The 24,561-nt window shown below is 31.6% G+C and overlaps 5 protein-coding genes across 9 annotated transcripts; all 5 read left to right on the forward strand.

Moving 5' to 3' along the window:
• The first annotated feature begins 1,792 nt into the window (after positions 1–1,792).
• LOC140178363 (toll/interleukin-1 receptor-like protein) lies at positions 1,793–7,784 on the forward strand. Of its 2 annotated transcripts, XR_011871378.1 has the most exons (3): positions 1,852–2,524; positions 6,679–7,072; positions 7,611–7,784. XR_011871378.1 is itself a non-coding variant. In XM_072215035.1 (2 exons), exons 1-2 carry the CDS (start codon positions 2,031–2,033, stop codon positions 6,980–6,982), a joined length of 798 nt encoding a protein of 265 aa, XP_072071136.1. In that variant the 5' UTR covers positions 1,793–2,030; the 3' UTR covers positions 6,983–7,784. The 2 variants fall into 2 exon arrangements, 1 of the variants encoding a protein (XP_072071136.1); XM_072215035.1 differs by having other exon boundaries at positions 1,793–2,524; positions 6,679–7,784.
• On the forward strand, positions 6,995–7,423 carry LOC140178742 (disease resistance protein Roq1-like). The gene has a single exon (XM_072215979.1). It carries the CDS (start codon positions 6,995–6,997, stop codon positions 7,421–7,423), a length of 429 nt encoding a protein of 142 aa, XP_072072080.1.
• On the forward strand, positions 7,486–10,781 carry LOC140178362 (uncharacterized). Of its 2 annotated transcripts, XR_011871377.1 has the most exons (5): positions 7,486–7,785; positions 7,966–8,244; positions 8,344–10,028; positions 10,339–10,416; positions 10,619–10,781. XR_011871377.1 is itself a non-coding variant. In XM_072215034.1 (3 exons), exons 1-3 carry the CDS (start codon positions 7,486–7,488, stop codon positions 9,937–9,939), a joined length of 2,175 nt encoding a protein of 724 aa, XP_072071135.1. In that variant the 3' UTR covers positions 9,940–10,263. The 2 variants fall into 2 exon arrangements, 1 of the variants encoding a protein (XP_072071135.1); XM_072215034.1 differs by lacking the exons at positions 10,339–10,416; positions 10,619–10,781 and having other exon boundaries at positions 8,344–10,263.
• Positions 10,782–10,917: 136 nt separating this feature from the next.
• Positions 10,918–19,525, forward strand: LOC114923980 (TMV resistance protein N). Of its 3 annotated transcripts, XM_072215032.1 has the most exons (8): positions 10,918–11,085; positions 11,278–11,348; positions 12,154–13,332; positions 14,418–15,753; positions 16,033–17,140; positions 17,320–17,622; positions 17,728–19,160; positions 19,257–19,525. In XM_072215032.1, the coding sequence occupies exons 4-8, from the start codon at positions 15,155–15,157 to the stop codon at positions 19,261–19,263; spliced, it is 3,450 nt and encodes a 1,149-aa protein (XP_072071133.1). In that variant the 5' UTR covers positions 10,918–11,085; positions 11,278–11,348; positions 12,154–13,332; positions 14,418–15,154; the 3' UTR covers positions 19,264–19,525. The 3 variants fall into 3 exon arrangements, with proteins under 3 accessions (XP_072071133.1, XP_029148155.1, XP_072071132.1); XM_029292322.2 differs by lacking the exons at positions 10,918–11,085; positions 11,278–11,348 and having other exon boundaries at positions 13,034–13,332; positions 13,417–15,753; XM_072215031.1 differs by lacking the exons at positions 10,918–11,085; positions 11,278–11,348; positions 12,154–13,332 and having other exon boundaries at positions 14,449–15,753; positions 17,728–19,371.
• Positions 19,526–23,047: 3,522 nt separating this feature from the next.
• Positions 23,048–24,262, forward strand: LOC140178743 (uncharacterized). Its single transcript, XM_072215980.1, has 2 exons — positions 23,048–24,014; positions 24,132–24,262. The coding sequence occupies exons 1-2, from the start codon at positions 23,048–23,050 to the stop codon at positions 24,260–24,262; spliced, it is 1,098 nt and encodes a 365-aa protein (XP_072072081.1).
• The last annotated feature ends 299 nt before the right edge of the window (positions 24,263–24,561 follow it).

The following is a 24,561-nucleotide window of genomic DNA, read 5'->3' on the forward strand; positions in this document are numbered from 1 at the left end:
ATATTTAACATTTATCATCAGTTTTTTTCCTTTTATTTCTCTTTATTTTTCTTATTTAAAATAATATAGTAAAAGACAAATTTCAATCATATATTATAAAAATATTTTTAAAGTGATATGTTTATGCTGTATTTAGATACTATTATACAAAAAAGACCTAAAAAAGTCATTATATGTAAGACAAGTAAAATTGTCTTTTTAGTTCATCTATACTACTTATTAAAGAGAAATAATATTAACATTAAATACATTGAATAACCTAAAAAAAAAAATAATGCTATGCATCTAAATATTTTTGTTAATCAAGTATAACCAAGTTAGTTTAACATAATAAAAATCAGTTATAACTAATATTATTCCAAGTTTTATTGTTTAATTTAGTTAGACTTGATTCATAAAAAGATTTAGATGTGTAGTATTACTCAAAAAAATATTTATTTGGATTAGATTTTTTTTTTTGTGAAAAAACACTTTTTAAAATAATAAAGTATTTTTATTAAATTTTAAACATATTTAGATGCATTTAAAAGAAAAATTTTTACTAAAAAATTAAATTATTTGATTTTTTAAAAATTCAATAATACTTTAATTTCAAAAAAATAGAAGTAAAATAAGTTTTAATTATTTTTTTACTAGACATATCATTTATCATAATTAATAATTACAATTTATACCTTTAAAAATAAAAAATAAATTACTGAAATTGAATAATTTTATTTGAGCAATGAAAAAGTAAATTGTAGCAACATAATGTTATTATATTTACAAATATTAAATTCAATAATTTATCATATATCATGTATAAGATAAGATTAAAGTTTATGATTTTAATTTTTTTCAATTAAAATCAATGTGCCAATTATATAAATCATAACTTCTTAAATTAAGAAATAATATATAAAATAGATACATAATTATTTAATCATTATAAAATAACATGATATATATAATTTTAAAATATAAAAAAGTGTTATTTCTTTTAATAAATTTGTTATTTTTATACGTTTACCTCAAATTACTGTAAATAATTTTATTTTTTAGTATTTTCTAAACAAAATCCTCTTTTTTTATGAGACAAACAATATAACTTATAATAAATAAAGAAATAAAATTTCTGCACATAGTTTTACTGTGCAGCAGAGCAGGTTTCTTCAAGCTACCTGTGTTACTTTTTTGTTTTTTTTGTTTTTTCTTTATAATTGAAGGGTTATTTTCGTCTTTTTATAAAGGAAAAGTATATGGAACCAACTAATAATCAGCCAAGAATAGAACAACATAATTAATTATAATTAGTTTTAATTTGTTTTTTAAATTATTGTTGACCACATTCAAAACATGAAGGAAGATACGTTAGTGATAGGAGAGAATCACGGAACAGATGCTTTGATCATTAATTAGTTAGTTCCATATAATTAATTATGTTTTATCAATGTGTAACACATGAAACATAGAAATCATATAAAAAACCATCCAATTTACAAGAAAAAGAAAAATCCATGTGCCTATCAGTAGCAACATCCGGTTAAAGTTACCGGTGCCTCTGGTTTATCAGTTGGCTGATTCTTGGCTTATATAGAGTTGGTTCCCTAGCATGTGTTTTATAAATAACTACAAACAAAAAATTAACTTGCAATTTAATCGTACATGAAACATTGAAGTTCCAATAAAGTAAGTGGAACATCTGAAAATTTTCCTAAATTCATTAGCGAGTATAAAAATAAGTGAAACAGAGGAAGTAGTAATAAAATAGATCACTAGTAAAAATCTTTGAGAAATAGATGAAGACCCCTGAGGAAATAAATAAATAAAATTCATTTACATAAAAGGTGTACGACTATCACAGATTCACGCGTCTTCAGTATTCATTGCCCTCTCAACTTTGTTTCTCCTTCATCACTCCCAAGCAGCTTCCGCTTACTTTCCTTTCTCTCTTCACAAAGAACTTCTTCATTGATGTTATTAATTAACAGTTTAGTGTTAACCACAACTCTTGTGCAGCACATACATACACTTCTTCAAACTTCAAACATATGGCATCCGCCTCTTCTTCCACTTCAATCCACCTACCACCACCACGATCATGCACCTATCACGTGTTCTTGAGTTTTAGAGGAGAAGACACTCGCACAGGCTTCACTGGCCATCTCTATGCGGCCCTCAACAGAAAGGGAATCACAACCTACAAAGATGACCAAAACCTTCGCAAAGGCCATGTTATTTCAAAAGAACTCCTCAAAGCAATTGAAGAGTCCATGTTTGCAGTAATTGTTTTTTCACCGGACTACGCTTACTCCAGTTGGTGTTTGGACGAGCTCCAAAAAATCATGGAGTGTAAGAACCAGCTGGGGCTACAGATCGAGGCAGTGTTCTACGGTGTGAAGCCTTGTGATGTGAGATACCAAAGAGGAACCTTTGAAGAAGCTTTCAAGAAACACGAAGAGAGACATGACAGTGAGAAGGTCAAAAGATGGAGAGATGCGCTAACAGAAGTTGCTGCTCATTCTGGTTGGACCTCCAAAAATCAGTAAGCTAACTAGTCATTAACACATTACTCTTGTTATTACTACAATTTATCTGCTATACATGTTCAAACTTTTAGATCCATATCCATGTAAACAAAACTGCAATCATTATAGATACCATTTTTAACAAATAACATAGATCTGCTTGTTAAAATTGCTCCAGTTAATGGCATAATTAAAATGTTTCACTAAAAAAATTTTAAGATCGATAAGAGATATTACTCTTAATATTATATAATAGGGAGTCACTCGCATAAACATCTAAAACGTTTTTTTTAATTATTTTTTAATAATTAAAATTTAACATATATAATCGATTAAACCATGTTATTTTTGTTAAAATTAGGCTAGACAAATTTATTTAACTGAAAAATGGTGAATTAAATTTTGAACCTATCTAAATTAATATTATTTTTTATAAAAAATTACTATAATATTCTTATTATAGAAAGTGATTAAAATACTCATATATATTTATATATATTTTTTAATTTTAAAAACTCTAAATACTAACATTATGACGGTAGAGAAGTAAAAGGTTAAAATTTAGGATTCTCAAAATTAATATATATAATAGGAGTATTTTAGTTATTTTCAATAATAAGGGTATTGTAGTCATCTTTTATAAAAAAATAATAAGGGTGAACGCGGATCGGATCGGATTCAATATCCGCGGTTTTTAAGCTTAGATCCGATCCGATTTGCGGATCGAATCGGATATGAGATATATCCACAAAACACAAAAATATTTTTAAAAGCTTATTTTTATTAAAAAAATATCAATAAAATTTATTTTTCTATTCTTTTAAATATGTTTACTTTTAAAGTAATATTAAACATACATTTCTTAAATAATAAATTAAAATAATACAACATATATGATAATTATTAGTTGAAATAAAATATAAAAATAATATTTACTTATTTATTTCTTTATTTTCACGGATACGCGGATATGCGAATACCTACATAAAATCTGCAATCCGATCCGATAGCCTTGCATATTGGATCTATATCCGCAATTTTCGCATCGGATAAACACCACGGATATGCGAATCAAATCCGATCAATGAACACCTGTAAAAAATAATATTAATTTAGACCAGTTCAAAATTTGATATACTATTTTTTTGGTCAAATTAATTTGTCTAGCATAATTTTGTCAAAAATAACACAGTTTTATTAATTATATGTGTTAAATTTTAGTTACTAGAAAACATCTTTAAAAAAAAAACGTTTTAGGCATTTTTATCTAAGTGATTTATTATTTTATAATACTACATTTTAAATATCTTTCTAAACCAAATAGAGTGCAATGTTTAAACAACGATGGTAATAGTATACTAAAAATTAGCACAATGTTTAAATTCTTTGTACATACATATCAATTTTTAATTGAAAAATAAAATTAAATTATGACAAATTATATTCTGGTTTCTATGATTTTTTTTTTCCAAAATAGATTTAAACCATATCTACCCTACATTCATAGTTTAGACTTTAGAGTAATACATTAATTAAATCAATTTCTAAAATTTTTTTAGTTGAATATTATAGTCCTTAGAAAAAATTTATTATCAAATTAGCTTTTTATTTTTTCATTCAGTTAGACAAATCAATCTTTAGTGGATCTTTTCTAGAAAAAATAAATATTTTCTAGCAATATATAGAATAATTTTTTTTCTTCTTCGACGTAGATACAATCACACTATCACTATGAACTAATTATTATAAATTTTAATTCAAATTTAATCATGGAATAATAATTTTGGTTATTTTAATCTACCACAATTTTCTTCTTGAATTACATTTGAAATAAAGCTCTCGAAATAAAATTAATTAGCTAATAATAAAATAATATGATAACACCATGGAGGCATGAAATGAATCAAAATAGAATGATACTAGAAAGAGATGCGTTCGATGTACGGGATGGTAAATTAATAATAGTGTATAATAAATATTAAAAATTGTTATGTTTTGTAAAAATAAATTAAATATGTATAAATTGAAGTTAAATTTAAAAGGTGTTTTATTTTAAATAATTTGTATTTGTTGGTTTGATTTTTGCATTTGTTTTAGTTGATGGACTTAGTCATCTTATGTGGCGCTCATCCTCCTTTTTTTTTGTTGGTTGTTAGAGTTGCTGCTTTCTTCTTTTTGTCGTAGGTTCTTGTGAAGACATTTTCTTTATGAATTGTTGAGTTTGATGCACTTTCTATTATGTTATTTGGTTCCATCTTTATATGTATGTTCTTCTTTTGAAAATGTGTCTTGAATTTGTATGGTTTTTTTTCTCCTTACTCTCTTGATGGGGTAGTGCTTCAATGTCATTATTTTTCTGAAATGTCATTAGATTTGAAGCAGTTGTGCCCAGTAAGTTTTTTGCGTCGCCATCAATTAGTACAAAAGTTGTTGTAACACTTTGATCTGAAACCTTTCATTGAATTCTAAATCTAAAATAAGTATTGAGTTAGCAACTAATAATTTGATAGATGAGATTATGAAAAGTATATAGAGTTACCTTATTGTTGGATATTGTGGTGTTTGATACTTTGATTACATATGCCACAAATGTAGTTGTTTCTTTTTTTTTTATATGCTTTCTTTTTTTACATTTAATATAGTTCCATCTTAATTTATTATCAATTTCATTTATAGTTGCTAAAATTGTAAAGATCTTTTCCTATTCCAATATTCAATTTATGTTATCATTATGTATATGGTATTTGAGTAAGTATGAATATATGATGCATGTTGTGATTTTTTTTTGTCATACCTGATCATCAGATTCTCATTGCATGACCATTAGATCTTGGATAGTTATTCAATTTCTAATCGTTCTGCTTTGAAAAAATGATGCTCTATTGAGTAAGTTTGAGATGTGCAGTTTGAAAATAATTTTTTTGTGCTAAATTTGATGTTATGTGAAGGAATATTGATAAGAGACTTATATATGTAGTTTAAATGGTATGAAATTTAAATACTTATAACGTAAAATTTATTATGATTAATAATATTATTATGACATTTGTAATATGGATGTTTATTAACTTTGGTGAGTTATTTATAAAAATTAATAAATTAATTGCTGCGGTTATAAATTTATTGTATTGTTTATAACGGTAAAGATATAATAAATATAGGAATATGAATTCAATGTATTTGTAGGTTACAAATTTATTGGATTCTATTTTTTAGTTTTTTATTTGTATATTTTATTTTTTTGGCTAATTTAGAAATAATAGTTGATTTGGCAAGAATTGAGTGGTTGATTCTAAAATTGTGCCAAGTAAGCAATATTGCTGATATGGTGTTAGTAGGAGAAAAGAAATGTCTCAAAAGTAATGTGGTGCATGTTTATATATCTACTTTTATATATTAAGAATAGATAGATAAATTGATAATGAATACTAAAAATACAGCATAATAACCCAAATTAGTCCTAAAAAAAATTTAGTCATAAAAATTTAATTCTCAATAAATTTTAACCATTAAATCAGTCTCTGATTTTATATTTTATTAGACATATTAATCTTCGTCTTAAAATTTTGCAAAAAATTAGACAAATCAATGCATATCGTTATTTAATAATAAACATAATGATTCCAAAAAAAAATTAAAATTCTAAGATGAGTTCTTCCATACAAAAAAAAAAAATAATAGAATTGATTTGTCTATCGAAATAAAAATTTAGACTAATTTAGTAATTAAAATTTTTTAAAATCTAAAATACCTGACTAAAAAAATTTTGATAACTAATTTGGAGTATTTCTCAAAAATATATATTGCATTATCCTTTTTTTTTGTTTCTTAATAGGCATAAACAGGTATGATGATTTATATGACCAGAAATACTTTCGTATAATATGGTTTGTTAGTATGCCACCTAACTAACAATAATTCAATGAATCAGGTATCAAATTAAAATAAATTTTATAAAAACTATATCAAATGAATAAATTACCTGGAAAATACATATAGCTTATTGCAAATAAATTTTGTAAAAGAAAATCGTTTTTGTAAACTTCAGTTGTTTTGTTTTGTAATGTCTTCCTTTATCTTATTACAAAATTTCTTTTTTATTATAAAAGTTGTTGCTTTATTTTTCTTATGTATTGCTAGACTTACAAAGAAATTCTCTTCCCCTAAACAGGGACGAAGCAGTACTTGTGGAAAATATTGCTCAGCATATATTTGAAAAATTGATTCCTAAGTTGCCATCTTCAATGAAGAATCTTGTGGGGATTAATTCAAGAGTGGAACAAGTGATTACTCTCATAGGCCTTGAATTGAATGATGTTCGCTTTATAGGCATATGGGGAATGGGCGGCATGGGTAAGACCACTATTGCTAGAGCTGTCTTTGAAATCATTCGAAGCAGATTTGAAGTTACTTGCTTTCTTGCGGACGTAAGGGAACACTGCGGGAAAAAAGATATTACTCACATACAAAAGTAACTTCTCGATCAAATGAAAATAAGTTCAAATTCTGTTCATAACAAGTATGATGGGAGGACAATAATTCAAAACTCTTTACGTCTCAAAAAGGTACTTCTTGTTCTTGATGATGTAAATCATGAAAAACAATTAGAAGATTTGGCTGGGGAAAAAGATTGGTTGGGTCCTGGAAGCAGAATAATAATCACAACTAGAGATTTTCATCTTCTAAGGAAAAATAAGTTGCATGAAACTTATAACGTTGAAGGGTTAGTAGAAAGTGAAGCCCTTAACCTCTTTTCTTTAGAAGCTTTTAATCTGCCAAAACCTTCAGAAGAATTTTTGGATTTGTCCAAAGAAGTGGTCAAATACAGCGGTGGTCTCCCATTGGCACTTAAAGATTGGGTTCCTATCTTAATGGTAGACCTATTGCGGTTTGGTATAGTGCTATTCAAAGAATAAAGAAGTCTTCACATTCTGAAATTATTAATGTATTGAAAATAAGTTATGATGGTTTAGATTCTATGGAAAAGGATATTTTTTTAGATATTGCTTGTTTCTTTAAAGGATGGCCGAAAGATTATGTAACAGAGAAATTAAAAAGATGTGGTCATGATGCTGAAATCGGTATTGATATTTTGATTAATAGATCACTGGTCACATTAGAGCCGGAGACATTCCTGGAGAGTACTCTTCTGGGGATGCATGATCTGCTTGAAGAAATGGGCAAACAAATTGTAATTCAGGAATCTCCGAATGATGCTTGTAACCGTAGCAGATTGTGGTGTTTGGAGGATGTTGAATTTGTACTTACTCAAAATAAGGTAAGTGTCGTTTTTTCTCAACTATAGGATGCATAGAATTTAAATAAGGATTTGACAATGTCTTTGATATATATCTAGGTAACTGAAAACCATTTTTTGTTTTTGTGGTTATCTCAATCAGTATAATTTTTTCATTGGTTTTTTTTAATTGTTTATTTATTTATTTACGTGTATTGGCAGAAAACTAAAGCAACTCATGGCATCGTTCTACATAAGGAGTATAGCGAGAATGAAGTGAATCAGAGAGATTTATCTTTCTCAAAAATGTGCCAGTTAAAACTTCTCATTTTAGATGGCGTGAAAGCTCCCATTCTCTGCGATATTCCTTGTACATTAAAGGTATTTCGCTGGAGAGATTGTCCACTGAAAACTCTGCCCCTTACAGATCATCAACGCTATGAGCTTGTTGAAATTAATCTGTCTGAAAGCCAAATTGTAGAGTTATGGGATGGAAAGAAGGTAGATCTTTTCATCAACAGTTCTATCAAATTTTATTACATAAACGTTTCCAGCATAAATGTTAACCATGTGATAATTTTTTTTTAATGTTTTTTTCAGGTTCTAGAAAAGTTAGAGCACTTGGATCTGTCATGGTGCAAGCAGCTGAAGCAAATGCCAGATCTTTCTGGGGCTCCCAATCTTAAAACACTTAATCTTTCGGGATGCGAGGAGCTGGATTATATTCACCCGTCTCTTGCACACCACAAGAGGCTTGTTGAATTGGATTTAAGCAGATGTAATAGACTTGAAACACTTGGAGATAAATTGGAGATGAGTTCACTCGAGAAACTATATCTATGTGGGTGCAGTAGTTTGAGAAGACTGCCAGAACTTTCTGGGGCTCCCAATCTTAAAGAACTTGATCTTAAGGAATGTACGGCCCTAAATTATATTCACCCGTCTCTCGCACACCACAAGAGGCTTGTTGAATTGAATTTAAGTGGATGTAGGAGTCTTAAAACACTTGGAGATAAATTGGAGATGAGTTCACTCGAGAAACTATATCTAAGCTGGTGCAGTAGTTTGAGAAGACTGCCAGAATTTGGGGAATGCATGAAACAGTTATCGATTCTTGATCTGAAAGGTACAGGTATAGAAGAGCTACCCCCAACGCTTGGAAATTTGGCTGGCGTGTCTGAGTTGTACTTAACTTGGTGCGGCAAGATTACTGGTCTTCTCTTATCACTTGGATGTTTCGTTGGCCTAAAAAGCTTGGTATTAAGTAGTTCCGTCGAGCTTAGTTGTCTTCCACAGAACACTGATGGGTTAGAGTCCCTCACAGTCAGAGCTGATTATGATGATTCTGACAGCTCATCTAGAGAAGAGTCGAACCTTTCCTATGATATTGCCCACTTAGCCTCGTTGACGGATTTGAATTTATCTATGAGCAGGTATTTAAGAGTTCCAATAACTATCCATCAACTTCCCAGACTTACACGTCTGAATCTATCTGATTGCATACAATTGGAGGTTTTACCAGAGCTTCCATCAAGTCTACGAGAATTACAGGCACGGGGTTGTGATTCACTAGATGCATCAAATATTCATGATGTCATATCAAAAGCGTGTTGTGTCTTTGCAGAATCAGCTAGCCAAGATCGTGAAGACCTCTTTCAAATGTTGTTCAATGGGGTGGAAATGCCAGCATGGTTTGAGGATCAGGAAGAAGATAACGGATTATCACTCTCATTCCCGCATAATTCCCCTTCAACTGAAACTGTCGCGCTTGCTCTCTGTTTCCTATTATATGGTGACAAATACTCTAAAGAACAGCCATCGGTGATCTGCAACGGTAAAGAATTTATCAACACGAGATTATTGAAGGTGTCAATGTCATCATATTATAAGACTTTGCTCATTCTCTGCCTGAATGGTTACAGTTTTAGTAACCTGTTATGCCAAGACAATCGCTTCCAACTGCAATTTCCTCCCAGTGGTTATTGTAACACCCGAGCAAAGAGATCTGGAGCACGTTGGGTGACTAAGCAAGACATTCAAGAATTCAAGAAAAGAAAATCCCAAACAGGGAAAAGAAAAGCAACTCTTGAACTGAACATGGACATCATTTCACATCCTTCATCTTCTAGGAATAAGATGCTTGTGGTTGACCCTCCAATGTATGAAGAAGAGGAAGAGCATGATTGCCAAGCTTAGATCTCTTCAGCTAAAAGGCTCCTCATATTTGAAGCTTTTGACACAGCTCACTGCATCCATTCAACTGCCATTTAAACCCAGAAAGAAATGTAAATCTTGAGTTTATTTGAAGTTTGTATTTTAGTTTTAATTCTTTTTCAAGTTGCGGATATGAGAAAAAAGAGGGATAGGTTGGGGAGGAATATGAATTGAGCATTTGGAGGTTGTATTTGAGTCTGTGATGTGATGGCTTTTCTACTTTTTTCTTTTCTTTTCTCTTTGAATATCTTGAGAACAAATTTAATCTTGGTTTCATGTGTAATTGTTACAATGAGGTTATAGCGACTTTTTTATTGGGTTGGAGGGTTTTTAGGTATATGGCTTGAGATTGACAATGTTTTGAATTTTATGTTGCTGCAGCAATGAGTGAGACTTGGCAAGCATGACGTGACAGATTCAGATTCATTCGAGAGTGAAGGAGAAAATCTGCAGCCCATGGTGAGTACCAATGTTTAGTTGCCATTCTTTTATGTTTGCAGTTGTTTCGATCTGCGATTATTGATAAAGAATTACCTATATGCTGTCGGGTTCTGCGGGCTATGTCTTTGATGTACCTGATTAGAACTTTGAAAGTTCTTACTTGATAAGCCTTTAATATGCTGATTCCTTTCTTAAACAACTGCATGTTTTCAATTTGCAGACATCTTTTCTTTCTAAAAAAGGTCCAGCTTTCAAAGAAAAGAATACACATTGGACAAAAGCAACACTGTAGGGCCTACAAAAAAAAAAAAAAGGTGGGCCAAGCCCATCACTTTTCACTCTTTCCCTTTTTCTCCAACGACACACATGAAAGCAATACACACACGTATTTTTGTGGCATCACTTCAGAATTCAGAATCTTCACCGCCAATGCTTCGTCCCTCTCTCATGTCACTTTACCAATAATTCCTTCCTCCTTCATATCACTAAATCACTTCTTCAACAATAATTTCATACACCTGTATTTCAATTAATTTAACTACTCTTCTTCTACTCCAACTCTATTACACCCTATCAAGTGTGTTCTCTTTTGTTGGTATTATTCCAAAACTCCATTGAAGCAGCCTAAGCTTGAAGAAGGGAGAAATAACCTTTAATTCAAGTATTACTAATTATTAAGCCATTAAGGTTATTTTTTAGCTTGATAATTGCCTATATCTTTAATTTTTGTTATGTTTATAATTATGGGCATTAATAAATCCGAAAATTTAGGGTTAGGGTAAGATAAAATTTGGGATTATTTGGTATATAGGTTCTATTATATCAATTGATGTTAAGATTAACTTATTAGAGTTATTATTGTTATGTTTGTGGTATTAGATACTAAAGGAATCGCTCTCCTTGCTTGTTGGAACCTGTGGAGTAGAAATTCCTCTCTTGGATTTTAGTCTGTGAGTAAACTTTGTATCTATAGTTAAATTTTAGCATTTGCATCATCTTTATAACTATTGAAGACAATTTTTATAATTTATTATTTAATTATTTACTAACTTATTTGTTAATATGATGGTTATGTTAAATATTTTACAAAGAGAATCCCACTTGAGACTTGATATTTTACGTTAAAATGAATGAAGTGGTTATTTGAGAAATTAAACTATAATGTAAATATTATCTTGCATATACACTTTGAAAGTAAATTTAGTATTGAATTTGAATAAGTTATTACATGAATTATTACTATTGAATTGATGATATATTTATTGATTTGTTGACAACCTTTAGCTTGATCATAATTTGTATGTCAAAATATTTTAGAAGGTTCTATGACAGAAACTGTAGCTAGCGGCAGTAAGCGCTAGACTTGGTGCACCTTGTCAATTATATAATTGCATTTTTCAGGACCATATGGAATGAAATGGTTCCTGTCTGTTTCATGTCCACAAAATTAGTGGAACATGTCTGTTTCAGAACTCACACGAAGGAAAACAACCTAAGTGTGATTTCTGTCTGTTATTTTGATTTTTCTGGATTAGATAACCTTCCGCGTATATTGTTATAAATAAAGAAGTTTGAATGCTTGATATTTATAATTAATTATCATTGTGTTTGAGTATGATTTTGTCTCTATTATTAAAGTAGAATTATTGTAATTAAGAGCTTACTAATTATACAACTGTCTCTTGTGGGGCTATAGATGCTCTGCTTACTCACTGAGTTGCAAAACTCACTCTGTTATTCTTTCATTTTTTTCAGATATGGGCATTGATCCTAATCCAACTTCATCAGTTCCGCTCTAGTTTTGTTTGCGTTGGTGAGCCCTTTATTGTTTAAGGGCTTAGTGTTTTGTGTAAATAGCTTTAAAGCTCTTTAAACTTGTTAAACTGCTCCATGTGACACAGGCAGGGTTCTACTTTAGTGACTTGAGTATGTTGCTTGTAAATATTCTAATAGATGAAGCTAATAGACTATGCTTTGCTGTAAATATTTAAGTCGAATTTTATATAAATATGCTGAGTATATTTTAAATATGAGGTTGAGAATGTGTTGTTTTTTTTTGTATAATTGGAAATTCTATTTGTTCTGTTTCCTGCAATATCGATTTCTGAGGCTTGCTTGGGAAGATTTTCCTAAGCGCCAGTCACGGTCAGATTGGGTCGTGACAAACACCTCTGTGCCTAAATACCTTTATATCTTCCATTTTTCAACCAAGTTCATCTTGAATTGTATCAAAGGATTTGCAGTGTAGGAACCTTTCTAGTTTTGATTTTGTATCCTCCTTTAATTTGAAAACTTCTAATCTTGTTGATGAAAATGAATTGTGATCTTAATATTGGTGTAAGATTTTTTCCCTTTTATAATCATAGTATGAAGGATAAAAAAATAAAATTTCCATTTTGTGAAATTACTAAAAGATATGTTAATGTTGATGTCGTAATCATAGATTGAATGTACCATGCTGCACACTTCAATATTAAGTTACTGGTAAATTGCAAACTCGGATAGGTATCTCAAAGTATAGATTTGAACAACATATTTTTCTGAAGGTAAGATACATAGATTGAAAAGGCATGGATATTAGGAAATTTTGTTGCTTCAAGCTAATAAATGTAATTAATGCTCTATAAAGTTTCATGGCATTGGAGGAATCATTGTATTTCTCCTCCACTGCTGTAACTTCTTTTATAAAAAAAAAATCTCGTGACATGTTCAGGAAAATGATATATAAATTTAAAATATGTTTGATGAAGTTTTATGAAGGATTAATGCAGATAATTAACTCTAGTGCTGAAGACAATTTATAATCTGGTGTAAGGACTTTGATAGTTAAGTGTTTGACATGAACAAAAGAGCTGAGATAATGGATTTATGTGAGACAAATATTTTTGAAGATGATGTGATTGATGAAGTGATCAACTTTGGTGGTGAAGAAAGGTATGGCCGTTTTCCAAAAGCTAAATTTAATTTTGTTAGAAGAATAAATCTTGAAAGCTAATAACATTTTCACATTTTTTACAGTGTTGATTAGTTTTTGTTAGAAGAATAAATCTTGAAAGTACAACAATAAGAGTTCCCTCATGAACCTAAAGTGATCTCATTTTTTGCGTCTGGAATCTTGAAATGTCAGTTCTTAAAGGTTGTGAAAACCTTAGCAATGCACAAATTTAGCCCATGTCAATATGCATCTCGTGTGGTCTTAATTTTAGTTTGATGTAACCATGTATCATGTATGAGACAATTTGGATTTATAAAATAATAAATTAACTTGTTTGTATGTTAACATTCTAGAAAAAGGTTTGGAACTAAACCTTTTTATCTCTTTTAGTTTTGTTCCTTATAACTGATTTTATGTTGTAAGAAACAAAGAAGACTAGCTAGAAAGCATTGTCATTGGTGGTAGATCGGAACTAGGGTCTAACTTTTGTTATATAGACAATTTACACTGTTAAAAGTAACAAAATTTCTACCTCACAATAAACTAGCTAAGATCAATTCCTGCTAATAGCAAAAAATTTTACATCTTCTAACAATACAAGTAATATCGCCAGTCAAAATCTAAAAGAACTCAAAATGTAGATTTAGTCAAATTAGATGAGCAAACAGCTGCAACTTCTTGTCTCTTTTATATGTGACATTGACCTACCTTTAAGCACGAATCAAATAGTGCAAAATTATATATTGGTAGAGAATGACATGGCTTAGATGCTAATTATGTAACTGTAGGAGAACTTAGTATTTTTATTACATATTTTATTTTATAAAAAAGAACAGATCTCTGATCAAATTTGATAAAACAGTGTCTATAAATCTAATAAGTTTTTTTTTTTTTTTCAATTCAAAGTTATAATATAAATACAAAATGAGGAGGTCGTATAAACTATGAATCATTATCTAGGGATTAAAAATCATACTTAGTTTACTTGCATATTATATGTCAGAGTCTCAGATCTCTGTATATAATGCAATCAAGATTAGTAACTAGACTGTAACTATGACTTCTCTTCTTAATTCCTTTGCAGCCATGAAGCAAAACTCCTGGAAAGCATTGCTGAACACATACATAAAAAGTTGATTCCAAAGTTACCATCATGCACAGAGAACTGTGTTGGAATGCTAAGAAGGATTGGTTTGGGTTCTGACTTATGTGGAAGAAATGAAGATTTCTAGCATGGTACTATTAATGAAATAAAAAAGTGTTCTGCATATCAAAATTTTCAAGGCATTGAAATAAGTTATGACTATTTAATGCCAACAGAGCAAAGCATTTTTCTTGATATTTTTTTTTGAAATATTAAATACACTAACAAATAAAAGTAAAAATTAATGCGAATGATGAAATTCTTGATATAAAATGTTATCCATTATGATAAAATATATTATTATAATTTAGAGTTTCTGGATACATATGAGGAAGATTCTTGTTATGAGTTATTCCGTTATAGTTAAAAGAAGACATAGCAAATGGGAGACCAATATGGTCTTATCTAGATGCAACAACCCAATTCACCTTTTTAATTATTTATTAACGATTCACCTTTATTTTAATTTCCACACAAATTACCAAAGTAAACGTTCATTCAGCTATTCTGCACCCTCTCTTTTCCCTGTAGTGTGTAGGCCATATCTTTAAAGAAAATGGTTTGCACTCCTTCCTGGCTTTCTCCTATCCTGTGATGGAAGCTACCCAAGCAGCTTCTGCTCACTTTCCTCTCTATTCACACGCACTAAACCATGATATTTATTTGCTATTTAATCTATGTTAACAATATTTACTAAACACAACACTGCTAAAAAAAATATACACACCACAAAACACAATCTGTTATTACACTTTCCCATATACATGGCAATGGCATCTTTAGCTGCTGAAGCCTCTTCTTTCTCCACTCCTCCTTCACCAAGATCATGGACCTATCACGTGTTCTTGAGTTTCCGGGGTGAAGACACTCGCACAGGCTTCACTGATCATTTATGTGCCTCGCTTGAAAGGAAGGGAATCACAACTTTCAGGGATGACAAAGACCTTGAGAGAGGTCAAGTTATCTCTCTTGAACTTCTCAGAGCAATTCAAGAGTCCATGTTCGCGGTCGTTGTTCTCTCGCCAAACTATGCTTCCTCTGCTTGGTGCTTGGATGAGCTTCAAAAGATTGTTGAGTGCAAACACAACCTGGGGCTACAGATTGTGCCTGTCTTCTATGGTGTTGAGCCCTCTGATGTGCGACACCAAAAAGGAACCTTTGATGAAGCTTTCAGAAAACATGAACACAGATTTGGTGAAGGCAGTGAGAGGGTTAGAAGGTGGAGAGATGCTTTCGCACAAATTGCTAGTTATTCTGGTTGGGATTCCAAACATCAGTAAGTAATTCTTCATTTATTTTCTACTATGTTAATCTGAATGCACACTATGGTAATTAAGGGTTTTGGTGTAAATGATAACCATCTAATTGCTGAAGTGCTATTTCTATTTTCGGAATGATTCTTCATCAAGTTATAATATTTATACTACGTATTTTTGTTAGAAAATTATATCTTTGCTTAATTTTGGAAACTAAAACACCGGTTACACTATTTTGCTAGTGTTTCTTGAGTGACAAGCAAGATGTATGACTTTTCTTCACTTTATGATCTTTCTAGACTTGAGGCAAGATTTGTGGAAAGCATTTCTGAACACATACATAGAAAGCTAATTCCGAAATTGCCATCTTGCACTAAGAATCGTGTTGGGATTGCTTCAAGGTTGGAGGAAGTGATTAATCTCATAGGTATTGGGTTGAATGATGTTCGCTTTTTAGGGATATGGGGAATGGGTGGCATAGGAAAGACAACTATAGCGAGAGCAGTATACGAAGCCATCCGAGGTGAATTCAAAGTTTGTTGCTTCATGCGAAATGTTAGAGAGTTGTCTGCAAAAAATGGTTTTGTTCAGTTGCAAAGAGACCTTCTTGCATGTCTAAACATAAATAGCTATTTTCATGACATAGAAGATGGAAAATCAATGATAAAAAGTGCTTTGTGCAATAAGAAAGTTCTTCTTGTTCTTGATGATGTAAGTGAGCTAAAGCAATTAGAGAATTTAGCAGAGAATCAAGATTGGTTTGGACCGGGAAGTAGAATAATAATCACAGCCAGAGATATGCACTTGCTAGATATACATGGAGTCCATGGAACTTATGAAGTTAAAGGGTTAGATCAAGAAGAAGCTTATAATCTGTTTTGTTTGAAAGCCTTTAAACAACTTGAACCTAAAGAAGGATATTCTTCTCTGGGTAAAGAAGTTGTGAAATATACTAAGGGTCTTCCTTTGGCAGTTGAGGTTTTAGGTTCCTATCTGTATAGAAGAAATGCTGAGTTTTGGCATAGTACCATTAGAGAAATAATGAATTTTCCACATTTTGAAGTTCTCAATGCATTGAAAATAAGCTACAATCATTTGATGCCAACCGAGAAGAATATTTTTCTTGATATTGCTTGTTTCTTCAAAGGAATGGAAAAAGATGAGGCAATACATATATTAAGAATGTGTGATTTTTGCGTTGGAGTTGGAAGTGATATTGGAAGCGGAATTGTTACATTGATTGATAAAGCTTTGGTAACTTTAGATCAGAATAATAAGTTAGAAATGCATGATTTGCTTCAAGAAATGGGGAGGCATATTGTGTATAAAGAATCTCCATGTAACCCAGGCAAGCGTAGCAGGCTGTGGTCTAAAGATGACATTCATCAAGTGTTGACAAATGATCTGGTAGGTGAAACTTCCTTTACAACTGATTGATCTGATATGAAAATAAACATTTATTTGTTTTATTTCCTATTTTCCTCAAGTTTTATCAATGTCCAAGTTTCCTTCTATTTCTTAAGGTCACATTATAGGTATCTCAGTTGATTGTAAAATTTATTCTCTGTCATGTTTATTTTGTTCAGGGAACAGAAGCAATTCAAAGTATGGTTCTAAGCTTTGGACATGATAAATTTTATTGGTTTCGGAGTAAGCCATTCTCAGCACAATGGAGCATTGAAGCCTTCTCAAAGACAACACAGTTAAGATATCTCAGTTTACCATACATGGAACTTCCCCTTGGCCTCAACCACTTCCCTAGTTCAGTAAGAGTTCTGCATTGGGATTTTTGTCCTTTGGAAACTCTCCCCTTGTTAAATCAACAATATCAAGCTGTTGAAATCAAAATGCAACGTAGCAACCTTGAACAAGTTTGGCATGGCAAAAAGGTTAGATCATTTCATCAACAGATCTTTTAAATTTGATTTTACCATATTGACTTATGAAAGACTATTATATGTTGAAATTTGTGTGTTTTCTTTCTTTTTAATCAGTTTTTCGAAAAGCTGAAGTACCTGGATTTGAGTAGCTCCCGGAACCTAAAGCAGACACCTGATATTTCTGGGGTTCCCATTCTTGAAACATTTGATCTCCAAGGTTGTGATAGCCTAACTGAGGTTCACATATCCCTCGTACACCACAAGAACCTTGTTCACTTAAATCTAAGCTACTGTGAAATGCTTAAAACTCTTCCAGGTAAATTGGAGATGAGTTCCTTGAAGGAGCTAATCATTGAGCATTGTGAGAGTTTCGAAAATCCCCCGGAGTTTGGAGAATGCATGAGAAAATTGTCAAAGCTTTCTCTAAGCGGAACTCCTATAGGAAAGTTACCCTCATCACTTGGAAATTTAGTTGGCCTTGAAGATTTGAACATAAAGGGTTGTGGAAAACTTGATTCTGTTCCTGATACCATTCATAGGTTAAAGTCCCTCAAGAACTTGGATCTTGGCTCTTGTTTTAACCTTCATGGATTACCATCTTCAATTTCAAGCCTCCCTTTGTTGAGTAATCTAAATTTGAGTGGATGTTACCAGAGTGAAATATCTTTCTCTCATGATCTATTTTGCTACTTCCCATCATTGATGCATTTGGATCTAAGTGGTCACTGGTTTGCTAATATCCCAATAAGCATTCATGAACTTTCCAAGCTTAGGTCCCTTAAGCTAAATAGATGTGGTTGTCTTCAGTTTCTTCCAAAACTTCCATCTAGTATTAGAGAATTAGAAGCATATGGGTGTAGATCACTGAACATACTTGAATCCAATGTTTTGTCAACCATTTGCACTGCCTTTAAATCTTCTAGTAGCCAGGATCAAGAAAATCAAGGTGTGGTCTTGGAAATGCTGATCCCAAGTGCCAAAATTCCATCTTTGTTTGTCAATTATTCTCTGAATGGTAATGATGCAGCACAAGCAGTAGTCCCATATCCAAGTGATTGCCGTCTGAATAAAAATTTAAAGGGTATTGCAGTATGTTTCCTGTTTTATACAAAGTTTTGGGGATTTGATAAATCAGTGAAGTTGAATTTGTCTGTTAGCAATGGTAATAGGTGCATCATTCCTTGGAGAACATATAGAATGTGTGATGGTTATCACCTTTACATTCTCTGCTTGACCAATGATTACTTCAGGGGAGAATTTCACCGAGATATGGGGTTTAAACTATTGCTTCGGCCGGAGGTTGAGTATGGGGAATTTGATTCTGAAGAGTTCGAATATCTTCCTTGTTATCATGCCAAAGTATTGAGCACTGGCTGGACATGCATTGAGGATATTGAAGATTTGAACAAAAGTGAGATTGAAAGGCAAAAGAATGAAAGACAAAGTCTGTTTGACTTGAACAAAAGCATTGAGATAATGGATATATGTGAGACAAACAAATTTGAAGATAATGTGAGTGAACTGAACAACTTTGGCAGGGAAGAAAGGTATGGCCATTTCCCAAGAGCACTATTTAATTTTTTGAGAAGAATCAATTTTGAAAGCTAATAACATTTTCACATTTTTTTTCCAATTTTGATTAGTTTTTGAAGAAGCTGGAGTATACAAATTTGATTTTGGCCAAGAACTAAAGTGATCTCATTTTTCCGGGTCTGGAAACATGAAACATCAGTTCTTAAAAGCTGTGGAAGCCTTAGCAATGCACAACTTCAGTTGTTGTCAATCTGCATTGTGTTATATAAATTTGAGTTTGATGTAACCATGCATGAAACGATTTGAATTTATAAAATATTAAACTGTTTGTATGTTAATGTTCTAGAAAAAGATATGGAACTAAAAACCTTTTTATTTATTTTGTGTGTGTGTTCCTCATGACAGATTTTATTTTTTTAGAAGCAAGAGACTACAAGTATTTAGAAGCAAGCACTGTTATTGGTGGTAGCTAGGGACTAGGGTCTAACTTGTTACATAACCAATTTACACTATCAAAAAATAACAAAAATTCTAACTCAAAATAAGCAGCTAAGATCAACTCTTGCTAATAGTTAAGCATCTTACATCTTTTAACAATACAAGTAAAATCACCCGTTAAAGCTAAAGGACTCAAAATTCAGATTTTCAACCAAATTAGATGAGCAAACAGCTTCTACCTTCTGCCTCATTTCTTTGGGTCCAGAAACAAGAATTCCCACATTTGACCCCTTCAGTTGCAATAGTAATCCTTCAAAAAAGAAAAAATAAAAGAAAATAAAAAACACAGAAAAAAAAGTATAGAAAAAGAAAAGAGGGCAATTCCATTCCCTTTTGGTGTCTCTAGGCTATAGTTTAAAATAAAATGCCCTTCACTTGAGGTTAGTGATATATTTATAAAGGTAATTAGTGTTATATTTTACAAAATAATAGCAAATTGCCCAATTCTTAGGTCAGGTCTTGCACCATAGTGTACATTGGTAGCATGGGCAAGGATTTGGCTTCGTAGGCTTTCCAATTCTCTTATACGTCACAAACTTTGGAAGTTGTTGACCCTACTGATGGAGATGACCACTCTATATTTTGTACCTTCTTTACTTCCTTACAAGTATATCAATTTAGTCCCCTGAAAAATATCTCACATTAGTCTAATTCCTGAAAAATATGTCACAAGTATATCAATTTACTTCCTTACTAGTATAGTTACAGAATTTGTGCATCATTCCCTGGTTCCTCCTACCTATGCATCAGAGTAAGTGGTCGATTACTTAATAAAGAAGAAACATTCAAGAAAACAAAAACTAAGTGGTCGATTACTTAATGACTTTATTGGTTTTAAATTTGATCTCTTTTGTTTAAAAGCTTTGAAACAATAAAAACCCGTCCAAGGGTATTTGAGTTTATCCATAGAAGTGGTCAAATATATTGGTGGTCTTCCATTGGCACTTCAAGTATTGACATCGTATTGAAATAGTAAAGAGCATTCATGGCCCAATAATGTTGAAGAGAATAAGTCATGACAGTTTAGATTTCATGGAAAAGAATGTCTTTTTAGATATTGCTTGTTGTTTTAAAAGAAAAAGAAGACACTATGTAACAAATTCATTAAAAAAACCAGGGTTATTATTTTGAAGGTTGTATTGATGGAAAGACCATTGATAACAATAGATGAGAATAATATGTTTGCCATCCATAATTTGCTTCAAGACATGTATAATTATATATGGTATTGTTTGATACAGATATAGGTTTCTATAATTTCTGGTTGCATATGACTAGCGAGTTTTGATCCTAGCAATGATGAAGCCACTTTCTCTGTAAACTTCCTTTACTATAATTTTTATGCAAATTTCATTAGGCTTATAAAGTCATTCAAAATTACAAAAAAATAAAAGCAACAAAACAATGAGAGTATTTTACTGAGCATAATATTTAGTTGAGTGCAGCAACAACCTGGGGCTACAGATTGTGGCAGTGTTCTATCATGTCAAGCCTTGCAACGTCAGGCATCAAATTGGAGCCTTTGAAGATGCTTTCAAGAAACATGAACTCAGATTTGGACAAGAAAGTGACAGGGTTAGAAGATGGAGAAATGCCTTAACACAAGTTGTCAGTTATTCTAATTGCGACTCTGAACGATTCGAGTAAGCTAACTCACCATTAAACTCATTTATTTTGCTGTCCTAATTTATGTGCCATAAATATAAATATCGAATGTCCTTTTTGTTCTATGGCGCGAGCAAAATCTAAATCTTATGGGGTGTGTTTGTTTTATAATTTGGATCAGTTCTCACTTTTCAGTAAAATAACTTTCAGATGTAAACAATATTATTTATTGAAATCTCAAACATTACACATACAGTCATATTCAAATTAAAGCAGTAGCTTGTTTTATACTTTTATCAACTTAAGAAGTTATAATCAACTTCTGTAGCTTACAATTAATCATTAACCAATCACGTAACGAATTCATTTACATTTAAGGTGTGATGTTACCCGCTTACATCTATGAGGCTATGTAATGTAATTGTGACGTGGAAGAATGAGATTGGGCTGGAAAGAATATTTGAATAGTTTAATAACTTGATATTAACATTATGGCAAATTTGGAGATCACATTAGTTATCAAGATTCAAGAATTTAACTTTCCACAACTTTGGTATCAAATTTGTGTATTATAAATTGAATAGATAGATAGTTAAATAAATGTGCATTAGAAAATACAAAAAAAATTCAGAAAGACAAAGAATAGAAATTTTGGAACACTTACATTATCCTCCTTAGGATTTTGTATTCCCCTTCTAAGTTCTAATGGAATTTCTTAAGGTTATTGTTACTTTATTTTGGTTCTATTTATTGCCAAACTTTACACAGAAATTGCTTTCTTGTATAGGAACGAGGCCATACTCGTGGAAAGCATTACTCAACATATACATGAAAGATTGATTATGAAATTACCATCTTCAATGGAGAATCTGGTAGGGATTGATTCAAGGTTGGAAGAAGTTGTAAGACACATCGGTATTGGGGTGGATGATGTTCGTTTCATTGGCATATGTGGAATGGGTGGCATAGGTAAGACAACTATTGCTAGAAGAGTCTATGAAAGCATTCAAAGTGAATTTAAAGCTAGTTGTTTTCTTGTCAATGTAAGAGAGACACGTGAGAAAAAGAGGTATTGTTCAAATACAGAAGCAACTTCTTGCTTGTTGATTAAAATTTTAAATCAACTTGCATGGACTAAAATCTTCATGAAACATGGTTAAAGAATTGAAGAAGAAAAGTTTGAGTTGAAAACAATAATCATCTATTTACTAGAAGATGTTGGAAGCTTGAAGAGTTTTGAAGAACATTCAAAAGAATAGCACAACTACAATATACTAGAACATTGAAGAAGTTCAAAATCAAATTGAATTGGAATTGAATGGAAGTTGCACTCATCACCTCCATACTAGAAGAATCATGAAGTGCATTGGAAGCTTCAAGATTGATGACTAAGCTTAATAAAGAATTTTCAAGATGTGCTAGAAATTACAAGAAGTTACTTATTTGAATAGTCAAAGTAAGAAGCAAAGTTGGATAAGTATGTGTATTAAGAAACTAGTAGAATCATGAACTTTAAGTATAAAACTTTGCCTATATAAAGGCACATATGCCTTATGTATTTTGTGTGTTCCATAATAAAATGAGTATGTTTTGAAATTCTCTCCTTTGTTTTATGAGTGTTAGTGAGTTTGAGAGATGAAAACATGATAGTGTCTTTTATATGAGTGAGTGATTATAGGGCCAATTAAGTTGTAGGTATTTTATTTACATTTGGTATCTGGTTAATCCAGCGCCTGTTGTTTGAGAGTTTGTGAGGTGTGAAAGAGTTCTCACATAGTTGTTTATTCATATAGTCGGTATGGCAAACACTTTCAATATTGTGTGGTCCGGTACCAAGTTAGATGAAAAACTTGATTATAGTTATTGGGAGACTTTGATGTCTACCCATTTGAAGGCCCAGAACCTGTGGAATTTCATTGAACCAGGTTTGCAAGAAGGAGCAGATGCTGCCCAACAGAGGAGAGATCAATTGGCGCTATCTCAAATTCATCAAGGAGTAGATTATACGGTGTTTGGCAAAATAACAAATGCCAAAAGTGCAAAAGAAGCATGGAACATATCGAAACTGTCATATAAAGGCGTAGATAAAGCTCAGAAAGCAAAGCTACAGTCTTTGAGAAGAGAATATGAAAGGTATGAGATGTCTAGCTCAGAAACTGTTGAGCAATATTTTACTCGTGTTACAGACCTTGTCAATAAGATGAGAGTTTATGGAGAAGATATGCCCGATAGCAAAGTGGTGGAGAAAATTCTTCGCACCATGCCGATGAAGTATGACCATGTGGTGACTACGATACTAGAGTCCCACGATATGGACACCATGAAGATTGCAGAGTTGCAAGGAATCATAGAAAGCCACATCAGCAGAATATTGGAGAAGTCAGAAAAATCAACTGAGGAAGCCCTGAAAAGTCGAGTGAATTTAAACAATGTTGCAGAATCAAGTCATACACAAGTAGGACGAGGTCATGGTTTTAATTTTCAAAGTAGAGGCAGAGGAAGTTTCAGAGGTAGAGGCTGTGGCAATTACAACCAAAGAAGTTACAATAACTTTACACCACCTAATCAAGGAAGAGGTGGAACGAATTTTAGGCCTGTCAACCGAGGAAGAGGTCGAGGAAATTTTTATCAAGAAAGAACCAATTTCAACTGCTTTTATTGTGGAAAGTATGGACACAAAGCAGCAGATTGCAGATTCAAAATGGTGAATAACAATCAAGCACACGTTGCAGAAAATCAGCATCAAAATATTGATGATAATCCGAGTACTCAAACTTTATTTTTTACAAGTAATTCATGTGCTGAAGATGAAAATATATGGTACTTGGATAATGCTTGCCGTAATCATATGTCTGGTAGAAAGGAGTTATTTTCTTCTCTAGATGATTCAGTTAAACTATTATTGAAGTCTGGTAATAGAACGAAGATCCCTATTGAAGGAAAAGGGTACATACCAATTAGATTGAAGGATGGTTCTCTGAGTTATATTTCTGATGTTTTCTATGCTCCTTAACTTGATTACAATTTACTGAGTACTAGAGTGAGACCCGCGCAATGCGCGGAGAGGTAGATTATTTATACTATATAGTATATTTTAATAAATGTGATATTAAAAATATTTTAGAGAACATATTATAAATAGATTTTGAATTTATTTATTTTTAAAAAAGACATAGGTTATTTATATTAGAGTTATACAAAACTGCATTTTCTTTTTTTTTTTTTCATTTTTCGATTTGCATTAATGGCTACACTTTGTCTTTTCTTGCGGTTTTTTTGTTTGTAAATAATGAAAAAAAATAAATGAACGAG

This window comes from Arachis hypogaea, chromosome 14 (genome assembly GCF_003086295.3).
Source record: "Arachis hypogaea cultivar Tifrunner chromosome 14, arahy.Tifrunner.gnm2.J5K5, whole genome shotgun sequence".
Lineage (NCBI taxonomy): Eukaryota > Viridiplantae > Streptophyta > Magnoliopsida > Fabales > Fabaceae > Arachis > Arachis hypogaea.

Bases quoted from the DNA above. Each gene is read 5' to 3' on its own strand.
- LOC140178363 (XM_072215035.1), top strand. From the start codon at position 2,031: ATGGCATCCGCCTCTTCTTCCACTTCAATCCACCTACCACCACCACGA. The intron at 2,525-6,678 runs GTAAGCTAACTA...TCCCCTAAACAG, and splicing joins GGTTGGACCTCCAAAAATCA to GGACGAAGCAGTACTTGTGG.
- LOC140178742 (XM_072215979.1), top strand. From the start codon at position 6,995: ATGAAAATAAGTTCAAATTCTGTTCATAACAAGTATGATGGGAGGACA.
- LOC140178362 (XM_072215034.1), top strand. From the start codon at position 7,486: ATGGAAAAGGATATTTTTTTAGATATTGCTTGTTTCTTTAAAGGATGG. The intron at 7,786-7,965 runs GTAAGTGTCGTT...GTGTATTGGCAG, and splicing joins TTGTACTTACTCAAAATAAG to AAAACTAAAGCAACTCATGG. The intron at 8,245-8,343 runs GTAGATCTTTTC...TGTTTTTTTCAG, and splicing joins AGTTATGGGATGGAAAGAAG to GTTCTAGAAAAGTTAGAGCA.
- LOC114923980 (XM_072215031.1), top strand. From the start codon at position 15,155: ATGTTAACAATATTTACTAAACACAACACTGCTAAAAAAAATATACAC. The intron at 15,754-16,032 runs GTAAGTAATTCT...TGATCTTTCTAG, and splicing joins GGTTGGGATTCCAAACATCA to ACTTGAGGCAAGATTTGTGG. The intron at 17,141-17,319 runs GTAGGTGAAACT...TATTTTGTTCAG, and splicing joins AAGTGTTGACAAATGATCTG to GGAACAGAAGCAATTCAAAG.
- LOC140178743 (XM_072215980.1), top strand. From the start codon at position 23,048: ATGGCAAACACTTTCAATATTGTGTGGTCCGGTACCAAGTTAGATGAA. The intron at 24,015-24,131 runs GTACTCAAACTT...TTTCTTCTCTAG, and splicing joins AAATATTGATGATAATCCGA to ATGATTCAGTTAAACTATTA.